The sequence below is a fragment of the Kogia breviceps genome, chromosome 17 (assembly GCF_026419965.1).
Source record: "Kogia breviceps isolate mKogBre1 chromosome 17, mKogBre1 haplotype 1, whole genome shotgun sequence".
NCBI lineage: Eukaryota > Metazoa > Chordata > Mammalia > Artiodactyla > Physeteridae > Kogia > Kogia breviceps.
In genome coordinates this window covers 27,189,688-27,203,863 of record NC_081326.1, presented here as the reverse complement: position 1 = coordinate 27,203,863, position 14,176 = coordinate 27,189,688, and the positions used below count along the sequence as shown (strand labels likewise).

General features: G+C 36.3%; 1 protein-coding gene and 1 pseudogene across 6 annotated transcripts in view; one reads left to right on the top strand and one right to left on the bottom strand.

The window, feature by feature from the left end:
- The window catches only part of WWP1 (WW domain containing E3 ubiquitin protein ligase 1), a 122,974-nt gene that overhangs the window by 84,173 nt on the left and 24,625 nt on the right, over positions 1-14,176 (bottom strand). For 2 of the 6 annotated variants that reach the window (XM_067017542.1, XM_067017546.1), the window contains exons 2-4: positions 13,435-13,529; positions 3,923-4,013; positions 3,749-3,820 (exon numbers count right to left, since the gene is read on the bottom strand). In XM_067017542.1, the coding sequence (XP_066873643.1) occupies positions 3,749-3,820; positions 3,923-3,992 (142 nt within the window). In that variant the 5' untranslated portion in view covers positions 3,993-4,013; positions 13,435-13,529. The remainder of the gene's footprint in view (positions 1-3,748; positions 3,821-3,922; positions 4,014-13,434; positions 13,530-14,176) is intronic. The other 4 variants (XM_059043562.2, XM_067017545.1, XM_067017543.1 and 1 more) reach the window with 3 other exon arrangements.
- The window catches only part of LOC131743782 (eukaryotic translation initiation factor 4B pseudogene), a 32,495-nt pseudogene continuing 24,843 nt past the window's right edge, over positions 6,525-14,176 (top strand).

The following is a 14,176-nucleotide window of genomic DNA, read 5'->3' as shown; positions in this document are numbered from 1 at the left end:
TAGCATGTTATGGTAGGTAGTTTTCGCTTTGGCATTTTTCTGTTACAGTTTTCCTGCTTCCATGACCAATATTCTTATTCTTATCTGCTGCTGCCAATCAGATATGGCTTAAGAACAGAAATAAGAATAAAAATATATAAGCTAATATAGTGCTTCAGTTTATAGACCATGACCTGCCAGACTGCAAAAGCAGAGGGGACCTTAATTCTGGTACTATCTGATAATTTTAAAAATAAAGAAAAATCAATATGGAGGTCACTGTTACCTAATAAAAGGAGCAACAACCTAAGACCTTGGTTGGTTTCTTATTACTAATGGAAGGCATTTAATCTGATTCTCAGTTCCTTCCTTGGTAAAACTGGAGTACATATTTATTACACAAGGTACTGTTAGATCAATAAGACTGTGGATTTTAAGGTGTTTTGTAATTTAAAAAACTAGATCAACAAAATGAAAGAAAGGCAAAGGCAAGGAAAAGACAAGAGAGCAAAAGCAAGGCACTAATACCTGGTGCCATTTAGCACAGGTCCAAGTTTGGTTTCCCAAGAGCATCACTGTATTTCAAAGGAGAATAATAACTGATATGAGAAATGATAAATACTGTGGAGGCACTATCTTGGCTAATTACATTCCTTTGGTCCATATCTATTTTCCAATTGGTTCTCTAGACTTCCGGTGATTCTATTAGCTACCTGATAGCTTCTCTATAAGTTGCCTTTTGGCTCAAATCAGCTAGATCAGGTCTTTGCTACTTCAATTAAGTACTCATATATTAGGTAAAGAACAGGAAGAAAGTCACACCTCAGATATGTAGGTCACAGATCCTGCACAAGCAACACTGTAACCAAATATATGGCTCTAAGCTTATGCAGAGCAAAGCCGAAGTATTAGAAATCACACTTATAACTGGTTCTTAAGTGCAATACACATCAGAATCACCAGGGAATTGCTTCAAAATATGTAAGTTCTCAGTTCACAGAAAACTAAATACAAATATCCCTTAAACATGGCTCAACCTCACTTATAATGAGAGAAATGATATTTAAAATGACACTTACGATACCACTTCTGACCTAACTGTCAACATGCCTGACAGTATATTTTGATGAGGCTATAGGAAAACAGGCACTCTCATAGACAGCTGGTGGGAACACAGAAATAGTACAGATCCTATGGAGAGGAACTTGGCAACACAGTTGGCCTTTGACCAACAGGGGTTTGAACTGTGTGGATCCACTTACATGCAGGGTTTTTGTTTTGTTTTGTTTTTTTCTGGGTCTCTATGATGGTTTGTCTAATCAATGAATATGGGAATGAATTTCACCTAGATTTTTTTTTTTTTTTTCGGTACGCGGGCCTCTCACTGTTGTGGCCTCTCCCGTTGCGGAGCACAGGCTCCGGACGCGCAGGCTCAGCGGCCATGGCTCACGGGCCCAGCCGCTCCGCGGCATGTGGGATCTTCCTGGACCGGGGCACGAACCCGTGTGCCCTGCATCAGCAGGCAGACTCTCAACCACTGCGCCACCAGGGAAGCCATACACGCAGGGCTTTTAAAACTAAGGACATACCGCAGTACTACACGTTCAGCAGTTGGCTGCATCCACAGGTGTGCAACCATGGATACTGAGGGCTGACTGTAAAGTTATACACGGATTTTCAACTGCACAGGAGTCAGCACCCATAAACCCTGTGGTTCAGGGATCAACTGTGATTGACATTATTACATGTGCTTACTCTCTGACCCAGCAATCTCATTCTAGGATTCTATCCTAATGACACATGAGCAAAAATAAGAAATGACATTCGCACGAAGCTCCTTACTATAGCATAGCACTATCTGCAATAACAAAAGACGGAACCCAATATCCATCAATAGGGGGCTAGCTGAATTAATTTTGGTATATCTAGTCAATAGCGTGCTGTGTAGCGATAAAAAGGTGTATGGAATATCCTGCTATGGATATTACTCCAGGATATTACTGTTAAACGAAGAAAAGCAAGGTGCAGAAACTAGGTGCTAAGAACTAGAGGGTTGGGAGGAGAGATGTGAATACATACACCGTGCATATCTGCTTATACTTTTAAAAAGAAGAAATGGAAGGATAAATGAAAACTAATAAAAATGTTTACCAAAAGAGCAAGGGAGAGATGGGGGAGGAATAGGATAAAGTAGCCAGACTTCTCCAAATATACCTTAATTTAATAATTTTGACTCCAGAACTGTATAAATGCTTTATATGGTGATAAAACAAAATTAAATAAAAAATAAATAACTGAAAGCAGTGAATCTAACTAATCCAGTTGGTGGCATAATCAAATGGAAAATTAAGTTACTGTGAAACACGGTACTCTGACTATACATCCTAAGGAGAGAAAGCTCACAAAGAAATCTTAAAACTGATGAGTGGGCCTGTCACTTTCGGTAATTTTAACATTGCTATTCTGTGTATGTTAGGATAAAACAGATATAACTGTGTTAACGTCATTTAGAATTAAAATTCTGAGGTTAAGAGAAAAGAGATAGAAATATAAAGTCAAATGAAGTAAAAATAACTTCTTTCTCCTTTTAGTGGAAAATGGTTACTTAGAGGCTATAGCTATTATTTTGAATTGTAAATATCAGCATGAACTCAGGATTTGTTTTTTGCTTTCTAAGACAATAAACATTTCCTAGCTCTGTTCACTGAAAACTCCTAGAAACAACTGACCTCACAGTAATGAGTACCATGGGAATTACAGAATATCTCCTTCTTATTCTAAGCTCAATCCTGCCCCTCCTAAGGCAAATATTATTTCTAACGTTATAAGCATAGAGGCACATACAAACACCCCTCCTTTTTCACATCCATATGGTCACATACTAAACACACTATTCCACACCTTGCTCTTTCACTTAACAATATTATCTTAGAACTTGGCTCCTACTGGTACACGTATTCATTTATTTCATGTCCTTGTTTATCTAGAATTCCACTGTCAGTCTTTTGCTATTAAAAACTCTCTCTCTCTCACTCTCTCTCTGTTACTTCTACTAATTTATCTTGTATTTATATATAAACTATATATATAAAAACTATATACATACATTATATATGGACATTATTTTATGCATAAATAAATAATATAAATACCTGCAAAATAAATTTCTACTAGTAAAATTGCTGGTTTAAGGACCACTCCTTGAATCATTATTCCAACTAGCTAAAAAAAAATTATCTGAAGTCACCTAAAAAAAGGCTCTTTCATGCTTTTACATATGCTGTTCCCTCTCTCTCTCATGCTTTTAGCTGCCAATCTAATTTGAGATGAACTCTGATCCCTCCTACAAGAGTCAAAGTGTTACCCTCTGTGAGTCTTTCTCTTACCCTATTCTCCTGGATCTATAGGCCGGCTCCAATCCCAATCAGACCTGTGACACTTTCCTCTAAGTTCTCATTGCATCCAGTTAATGATCACTTTGCATGGTAACTGTCCATGCAAAACAAACCTGTCTCAACACTCTATAGTAAGTTCCTGGAGTACTAGGGCCTTGTGTTTTCATATATAGAATTCCCCTTAACAAATATTTGCCCAATGATTGAATGAATAGCTTAAATGGATGATTAAAAAAAAAAGGCTTTTAGCATCCTTCTCCATCCTAATAATCATTTAAGGACCAGCTCAATGGAGTTTATTCCAATACACAAATTCTCCCACCACCAGAGGATATAGCTTCTCTGCATCCAGCACAGGTTCAATAAATACTTACTGAATACATAAAATATTTTCAGAGGGTTTCTATCTTTGAGGCCTATTGCAACAAATACACCATGGCATGAATCTAAAAGAAAATATACTTATGAAATACGTCTGCTGAATTAGGTATTAAAAAGAAAGTTTCACCAAGGAACTACTATTTTAAATTATTGTGAAAATAACTTACCAGTTACCTGTAACTGTAACCTTCCACTGTCATTATTACTAATATCAGACCTTGGTGAAGCAGTGGCCATGTCCCAAAATTCAGCTTAAACCTACAAAAAAGTTAATTTATTCATATATTAGACTAGAGATTATAATTTTCAATATGATTAACACTGTTTACTTGAATTAACTAAGAAACCACACTTAATAGAATATTTTCAACCCATCACATGTTGATATAGCCACAGCTGTCCTCCATTTAAAATTAAGACTTAGTATTATTGTAAGAATTACAAGAGAATATGGCTAAGTAACCATATCTGGGTCAACCTGAGCAACAAAATAAATGATGGTACTAAGAATCCAGGGTCATGTGTTGATTTATAAATCAAACAAATACATAATTTTTATATGTTTATTTTTACATATTATATAATATTATACATTATTTATTTAGTACCTGAACCACCTAAGTAAACTGTCCCTTTACTCTTTAATACCTTAGTATGTATTTCCTATGAATAAAAATATTCTCTTAAATAACAATACAATGATAGAATTCAGGAACTTAGCTAGTACATTATTATTATCTAATATACAGTCCACATACTATAATTTCATCACCTGTCCCAACAATGTCCTTTATCATAATCTTTACAGTACCTAGAGCAAGTTTATACATTACATTAAGTTGTCATGTCCCCAGTAAATCCTGCATGTTTCTTTTTCCAGATAATTTTTTTCAAGTTCTGTTTCACTGCTCCACCCAATTTTTACTTTTTAAATAAAATACAAAGCAGCTTTCTTCTGCATGGCAAATATTTTAAGGCTAACCTTCTATACACCTTGAACCTACTAACATAAAGTAGAACATTCAGGGCAAGATTGAGAAATATTAACAAATATGTTTCTTACCCTTTATGAACTTTACATATTATGATTATTAAACATAAATTTTCAAAAATTAGTTTTAGCAATAAAAGATAAAATAAAACATGGTCAAGCAGAGACTATGAAAATGGCATTGCATATCTGAAAAAGAATCATATAGAATTTGTTTAAACTCTTCATTTTAGAATAGTTTCAGATTTACAGAAAAGTTGTGAAGATAACAGAGTGCTCATAGACCCTATGCCCAGTTTCCCCTACTATTAATTTCTTATATTAGTAAGCTACACTTGTCATAATCAATGAACCAATATTAATATATTATTATTAATTAAAATCCATAGTTTATTCAATTAGACAGAACTTAAGAATCAGTAAACTTGAACATAAACCTAAAAAAAAACATTTAGAAGTAATGCTGAAATAAACAGCTTGAAAATATCAAAAAGAAGCTAAAAGACGTAAAAGGTAAACCATGACCTGAAATATATTTCTACTCATAATCTCAGAAAATGAAGAAAGAGGAGGTCATACCAGGAGAGAAAATGACTTAATTTTCTGGAGCCATGAAAAACATTTATTCACATTTCTAAGAAATACAATATATATAAAAGAGGCAGGATAAACATGAAGACACTCACATTTGGACACAAAGCAGTCAAACTGCAGAACACCAAAAGACAGCATATTAAAAGCAGCCAGAGAGAAAAGTGATTACATATAAAAGAAGAGAGTAAAGTGATAGCAGAATTCTCAACAGCAGCAATGGAAGCACAAAAGGTAGAATAAGCAACTATGTGCAAAGAACTGAGACAAAAATTATTCAACCACTAAAACTCTCTGTGACACAGAAGGCATTAAGACTTTGCCAGATAAACCAAGAGAGTTTACCAGCAGCAGACCTTTACTTCAACAAAATCTAAAGGACATGCTTCATAAAAGAGTAAAATTACACACAAGGATGATCTGAGATGCAAGAAGGAAAAGATGAGTAAAGAAATTAGTAAGCATACAAATAAATCTAAATAAACACTGTCTGAATAAAATAACAATAACAACATCTTATTATGGTATTTAAATAAAACCAGTATACACCATTCAAATATGGAATAAGGAACAGAAGCATATAATGGAGGAGCAGGGCAGGAAGAGAGAGGACAGGAGTTGATGATGTAAATTCTTGCATTGTCCAGCAGAGGGATTATGATCTGGTTTAACTTTAGCCTATATATTAATAGTATGCCAGCAGAATCTCAAGGGTAATCATAAAAGAATAGAAATAAGTGAGTATAATTTCAAAACTAGTAGAGAAGAGAATACAATTTAAAAAAATCAATTCCCAAAAAAAGGTTAGAAAAGGAAAGGAAAAAATAAAGGCATAAACAACCAGGATTATCATAAAGCACAAAGAGAGTTCAAATATAGAAATAATCACAATAAATGTATATGGACAAATTCAAAAGTAAGATAAGAGACACCTACAAAATAAAGATGCTGATAGGATGAAAGCAAAAATATGGAAAAGGACATATTAGGCAAACATAAACAAAAAGAAAGCTGGGATTAGTTATAATAGCAGAAAAAGAGCATTATTAGGGAGAACAAACAAAATGATACAAGATCCGATCTGGTAAGTAGAAATAAAACTCCAAATTTGCATGCTTTAAAAAAAAAAACAAAGCCTCGTTTTGGTTCTTTCCCCCAGCCCAGCAAAGTGACCTGAGCCAAGAAAAATGGGAACACTAACTATCTCCCTAACAGGCTTACAGGCTGAGGATGGTAACACTGGTGGAAGCAGCATCTATATCCCCAAACCAGTCAGCTGGACTGATAAAACAGATCATCTGTAGGATGTTTCAAGCACTTGGCACAGTTATGACCACATATATAAGGCACCTGCAACTAACCATTACATCCTGCCCACTGCTCCACAGGCTGCTTGGGAACCAGAGCCATTTCCCCATCTGCCACCCTACACTGCTTTTCTGGGGAACCCAACTTGTGATAGACAGAAGTCTCCATTAAGGAATTCTTTAGAGGATTAAATATCAGTGCAGTGTATTTACCATGCGAACCCAGTAAACCAGAGAGGTTGAAAGGTTTTGATAATGTTGAGTTTGAGAACTTGAAGTCCCTGCTCAGTGTCCTCAACCTCAATAAAAAATCTCTAGGTAACAGAATTCCAGGGGGCACTGCTAATCAAGCACAGGAAAAAGATAAGGATGATCATTCTTTTGGCTGAAAAAGAAATCAGGTTTGGGCTTCCCTGGTGGCGCAGTGGTTGAGAATCCGCCTGCTGATGCAGAAGACACGGGTTCGTGCCCCGGTCCGGGAGGATTCCACATGCCGTGGAGCGGCTGGGCCCGTGAGCCATGGCCGCTGAGCCTGCGCGTCCGGAGCCTGTGCTCTGCAACGGGAGAGGCCACAACAGTGAGAGGCCCACGTGCCACAAAAATTAAAAAAAAAAAAAGAAATCAGGTTTCTCACAAAACCGATACAGACTGGAGGAACTGTCCTGCCATAGACAGCTTGGATTTGACTATCCACCTAGGAGAGGCGAAGAGAGCTTTGAAGGCAAACATTGTGATCACCACGGAGACCAGGACTGCTACCATGACTAAGGCAGCAGAGACCATGGTAGAGGCTATGACTTCAGGATAAACAGTGGCAGAAACGCATGTCGTCGTGGGTACTATAGGGATAACGACTGCAGAGGAAGCAGGACCGCTGTGAAGACGGATAAACAGGACAGTCAGTTGTGGAGCACCAAAGACAACTGCTCTCCCGATGATTACAGGTGTGATGATAAAGGACCCTCCCAGAGACCCAAACTGAATCTAAAGCCTCAGAGTACTCCTAAGGAAGATGACTCCTCTGCTGGTACTGCCCAGTTTAGTCAAGCAGCTTCTATCTCTGGAGCAGCAAAGCCTGCTGACCCACCTGTGAGACAGCAAGTAGAAGACCAGCTACACAAGGAATGGGAGAAATCGCAGCATCAGTTCGATGAACCAAAACTAGAATGACAGCCTCAGGAGAGACACCCAAACTGGCAGAGTGAAGAATATTTAGAACAGTATGGTTCTAAATATTGTCCAGAATGGTCAAGGACAGGAAGTGCGTCATCTCAGATTGGGACCTTGCCACATGTGCCAGAAGTCAGACCAGGATGCATGAAGGAGAGAGAGTGAGATGTCTCTGGAAAATGAAATACTCAGTAAGGCAAAAGACTGTCACTCTCCAACTTCTAAGCTTCCCAAACCTGATTAGCTACTAAAGGTAATGCTGGCTCCTCCATCAACAGAGAATGCTTGGGTGAAGTGAAGTGCTAATCTTTCTGCTTGATCTCAGGGCTCAAACATAGAGCGGCAATCCCCTACAAGTGATGGAGGAAAAGTCACTCCAGCTCAACATCTCAGGAAGAATCAACCTGGAAAGATGAAAATAAAACAGATTTGGTGAGTGTCTCAAAAGGTGAAAGTGGGAACTCAAGCAGGGACCAAGAGATGAAGGAACAAAGATTAATGGAGGAAGTCTTAAAGGAAACATAACAAAAAGGATCAAGAACTCCAATCTGCAGCTGAGCCAAAGAACCCTGAATAATCCAGCCTCTGAGTTCAGTACTGTGAGTATGCTGCTCTCCCAGTTGACAGTGAAAATTAAAATAGAATTCTACATACTGTGCTTTCTCCTAGTCTCTCTTTACTCTGGAACATTTCTAAGCAAATCAAATCTCTATCCAGACAAGGCAAAAAAAAATTCACCGTCTCCTGGGGGGAGAAAAGCCTCCAAAGATTGTTAGAACCACAGAAAGAAACTGACAAATTGGCCATTGCCTTGGGCGATTTCAACACACACTAATTTTCCATGGATCAAGTCGACCAAAACAGATGAAACTATTTGCAAAGCAGAAATAGAGACACAGATGAAGAGAATAAACTGTGGACACCAGGGGGGAAATGCAGGGTGGGATGAATTGGGAGATTGGGATTGACATATATAAGCCTCTGGGTATGAAATAGATTATTATCTAGTGAGGAACTGCTGCATAGCATAGGGAACTCTACTCGGTGCTCTGTGGTGACCCGAATGGAAAGGAAATCCAAAAAGGAGGGGATATGTGTATACATATGGCTGGTTCACTTTGCTGTGCAGCAGGAGCTAGCACAACACTGTAAAGCAACTATACCCCAATTTTTTAAAAAAATTGAATAAATAATAAAAACAAAATGATTAACAAGCAGGATTTAATTTACAGAACCTTATACCCAATTACTAGAAAATAAACATTCTTCTCAAGTATACATGAGACATATAGAAAAATAATACACATACTGGAAGATAATGAAAATGTCACTAAATTTCAAAGAATATGTATCATACTGTTCACAGGCTCTGATCAAAATGCAATTAAGTTAAAAATCAATAATGAAAGATACATTTTTAAAATACTAATAGAAAATAATAACACTTCTAAATATTTCATGAGTCATCAGAAACCACATTGGAAATTTTTCTAAAAATACTAAAAACTAAATGATAAAAATACCACATACATTTTCAGAATACAGTAAAAGTTATACTTAGAGGCAAATCTATAGCCTTAATGACTTATACTAGGAAAAGAAGAAAGGCTGAAAATGAATGAGTTCACAGGCCAATCTGTTAAGTTAGAAAGATAATCAGGAGTAAATCCAAAGAATGTAGGAGATAATAAAGAACAGAAACTAATGAAGTAGAAAAAAGGTAACAGAAAGGATCAACAAAATCATAGTTCTTTGAAAACACTAAAACAAATAAATGCCTGGCAAGACTGAAGAAGGGTAAGTAAAATGAAACAACATAAAGAGTCCCCCAAAAGACCAAGTTATCTAAGGACATACTCAGGTAACAGATGTAGCAATGCAGATCTGTGGGAAAGGAGGGACAATTAAATGGTCCTGATATTATCAACATGGAAAGAATTAAACTGGATCTCTACCTCATATCGTATACAAAATCAATTCAAGATGGACTAGTGATATTATATGAAAGGCAAACTTTAAAACTTTAAGAAATTATAGCAGAAAACTGTTGTTTTGTGTCCTCCCAGAAGGAAAGATTTCTTAAACAAGCATACTAACCAAAGAAAAGAATGAATATTTTAACTAGGTGGAAACTGAGAACTTCTGTTTACCATAAAACATCATTAAAAAAAAACCCTAAAACTAAAAGACAAGCCACAAACTGGGAGATATTTACAAAACTTAAAACTGATTAAAGATTATTATTTAAACTATTTAAGAACCTCAAAAAAAACACAAAAAACAAAAACACAGGAAGCAAATGGGCAAAAAAACCTGAACAGAAATTTTATACACAAGGAAACTTGTTTGGCCAATAAGTATTTTAAAAGATATAGAATCTCATTATTCATCAGAGAAATACTAGTTAAGACCACATGAGATGTTATTTTCAAACTCACTAGAATGGTAATAACTAGGAGTTTTGACAGTACCAAATAACAGCGGGAAAAAAAAAAAGGAGCGGTGGTGGCTCTTACACACTGCTACTAGGTGTTTAAATTGGTAAAGTCCTGCTGGTAGGTGTTAAATTTGGTAAAATTGTTGGAAAATAATTTGGCATTATTATGTGAAGTTGAACATTTGCATGTCCCTCAATAAGCAATTCTAGATACATACTATAAAAATGTTTGTACTTGCGTGCCAAGTATAAGCATTCTTCATAATAACAACAACAACAAAAATGCTCAAATGTCCACTGGTAGAACAATGGTTAAAAGAATTAGGCTAACACACAAGGGAACAGTAGTGAGAATGAATGAACTATAGCTGTAAGCAAAAACATGAATGGATCTTAGAAACACAATAGTAATGAAAAAAGACAAACAGGAGTTCTAGATATTAACACTTTCCTCTCACTTAGTCCCACCTCCAAGATTTAACGTTCTACATTGAGCATCAAGAAATGCTTCCAGGGCTTCCCTGGTGGCGCAGTGGTTGGGAGTCCGCCTGCCGATGCAGGGGACATGGGTTCATGCCCTGGTCGGCTGGGCCTGTGAGCCACGGCCGCTGGGCCTGCGCATCTGGAGCCTGTGCTCTGCAGGGGGAGAGGCCCGCGTACCGCAAAAAAAAAAAAAAAGAGAAAGAAATGCTTCCAACTCCTAATGACAAAGAAGAAAGAAATGAATTCTTCTGGCAGTTATCATGGCCTCATCTTTTACTATGCATTTCTTTTGAAAATGCCACGATTCCATGATTGAAAAAAAATCCAGAAACATGGGGGCATTGTGGATCCTGAGTCTCAAAAGCTTATACTATGGATAAACAATTGAATGAAGCCCACTGAAGAACTGCTGAGGTCCAAAGGGCAACCAAATGACAAGTTGTGACTCCTCCAAGGAGTACACTATCAATCTAACTGAAACACTTCTGCCAAACTCAAGAAATTAGTGTGTGGAAATACAGCTGCTACGCTCTGAATAAGGAGCTTTCTTTCATATATGGTACAACAATATCCACACAGTACAAAAATAAGTTTCCATGATTATTTTCTTGTTATAAATTTGAATATGCATTCTGAGATTTTTCTATTATCCTTTTATGATGGTTGAATGTTTTCTTTGAAATGTATAAAGATTTATAAATTAGACATTTCTCTAAAATAAAATACCATCTGTGCAAGCTTTAAAAAGACTCTAAACATAACATTAAACTCAAAACAAAGAACTATATTTGTGGTAATACTATTTTTTAAAAAGAGATTAATTAAAGAAACAAATTCAAAATAGCAGTTACTTCAGGGGTTGGGGAAAGACAGGAATACGGGGTTACAGAGGTACTCACAGATAGCTCTTTAACTGTGTTAGTACTGACCTAGTTCTAAGTCGAGTGATTGGTTCCCAAATGTTTGTTTCTATTATTAAATTCCATATGTTACATATAATCTGGAATTGGCATGTTCAAATTACAGAATTTTTAAAAATGTAAAGAATGCATGGAAGGCAAGGAAGTAGACACAGGAAAGTGTAGAGCACGAATTCATCAAATGTGGTGGTAAAGGGAGTATGTCTGCAGCCTGAGAAGAAAAAGAAAGAAAAGCCAGAGCTTTCATACAAATGATGTGTAATTAGTCTTCCACGAAAAAGGCACTTCTTCCTCTGAACAGTAAATGATGGATCTAAGGATAAGTGAAGATAAGAATTCATTTGGAGGTAGATTAAAAGAAAATTGAGGGATTTTATTAGTGAATTAGACAGAAAGGTAATTGCTGAGGTTGAGAATAAGTTACATAAAAAGAATTGTAAAGTTTAAAATGCCGTGCAGACTGGGAAAATGCCAACTAGGCAAAAGATTGTTCGCTCTAACAGCTCAAAACTTTTTCTGTACCCAGATTCTCACCTCTAAGCTACATCTCCCTTTGCAATCCTCAGACTCAAGAGTGCATACCTCCAGTCACCAATAACTGCAAATTTAAACTGCAAATGATAAAGATAGTTCAAAAATGGTGCTATTTTGCCTTAAGAGGGAAGATACACAGCAAACAAAATCATCTACTTCAACATGCAATTAGTTCTCACACTTCATTTAATAACAAAGATGGCACTTCAAATACATGTAATGTACTGTTATATACATTCTTTTTTTTTTTAACATCTTTATTTGAGTATAACTGTTTTACAATAGTGTGTTAGTTTCTCCTTTACAACAAAGTGAACCAGTTATACATATACATATGTTCCCATATCTCTTCCCTCTTGCATCACCTTCCCTCCGATCCTCCCTATCCCAACCCTCTAGGTGGTCACAAAGCACAGAGGTGAACTCCCTGTGCTATGCGGCAGCTTCCCACTAGCATATAATATTGTACATCAACTATACTTCAATAAAAAATTATCACATTAAAAAAAGAATTCTTTTTTTAATGTGATAATTTTTTATTGAAGTATAGTTGATGTACAATATTATATGTTACAGGTGTACAGTATAGTGACTCATAATTTTTAAAGATTATACTCCATTTATAGTTATTATAAAATATTGGCTGTATTCCCAGTTTGTACAAATATATCCTTGTAGCTTATTTTTAATAGTTTATACCTCTTAATCCCCTGCCCCTATATTGCCTCTCCTCCTTCCCTCTCAACAACAGTAACCACTAGTTTGTTCTCTATATCTATGAGTCTGTTTCTTTTTTGTTATATTCACTAGTTTGTTGTATTAATTCCACATATAAGTGATATACAGTATGTCTTTATCTGTCTGACTTATTTCACTTAGCATATTACCCTCCAGGTCCATCCATTGCTATAAATGGCAAAATTTCATTCTTTTTTATGGCTGCATAATATTCCACTGTATTTATATGCCATATCTTCTTAGTCCACTCATCTGCTGATGGACACTTAGGTTGCTTCCATATCTATATATTCTTTTACCTGAGCATTATAATCACACTATATGAGTAGGGAGGTACTATTTCCATCTTATAGATGAGGAAACTATGGCTCAGAAGTGTGAAAAGTCTATAACCATATTTTTTTATGACAATGTATTTCTCAGTCTACATAGGTATAATTAACTGTCAGCATGTATGGAGTTAACTCCTAAATATAGTCTTAGTTAAATAAAGTTGTTAATCACTTACTTTGTACCAGGAACTGTTCTAGATACTGGAGATAGAAAGATGAGTAAGACACGATTCCTTCTTTCAAGGAGCTCATAGTCTAGTGAGGAGACAACCTATAAACAAATAAACAGCTTTCAGTGTGACAGTTACTAAAATAGATGCAAAATGTCAACTAGTACATCTGAGGCACACAAGAGAAATGGATAATCTAACCTACAGGAATCAGGGAAAGGTTCACAGAGAAGGTAACCTTTGAATGAACAGTATCTTAAAGTATAATTCTTCAAGAAAGAATTATGGAAAGTATGGAGCACTGGAGAACTGTTGGTAAGGTTGGTGCAAAGTGATGAGGCCAACAGGCAAACGGTAATCTAAACTGTATAGGATCTTACGGGATAGTTCATATGGTATCCAAAATATACCAAGCACAGTAGTTTAAAGCTTATCCTGAAGGTAACTGATAGACACTGATAGATTTCCACAGCAAGAATTGCATTTTAGAAGAATAACTTTGGTAGCAAGGGGTCTAGATTTAAAATAATGAGTTTACCTGAACCAGAGCACTGGCAATGTGAAGGAAAAAGCTCAGCATATGTATAAGATCTCTGACAGATGATTATGGGATAGCTGAGGCTTAGAAAGAAGAAGGATTCTGAACAACCAAAATTTCCCACTTCACTATCTGGGTGGGTGATGGAGCCATAACCAGGATAGGGAGCCATAACCAGGATAGGGAACAGAAGTGAAGCAAATTGTAGGA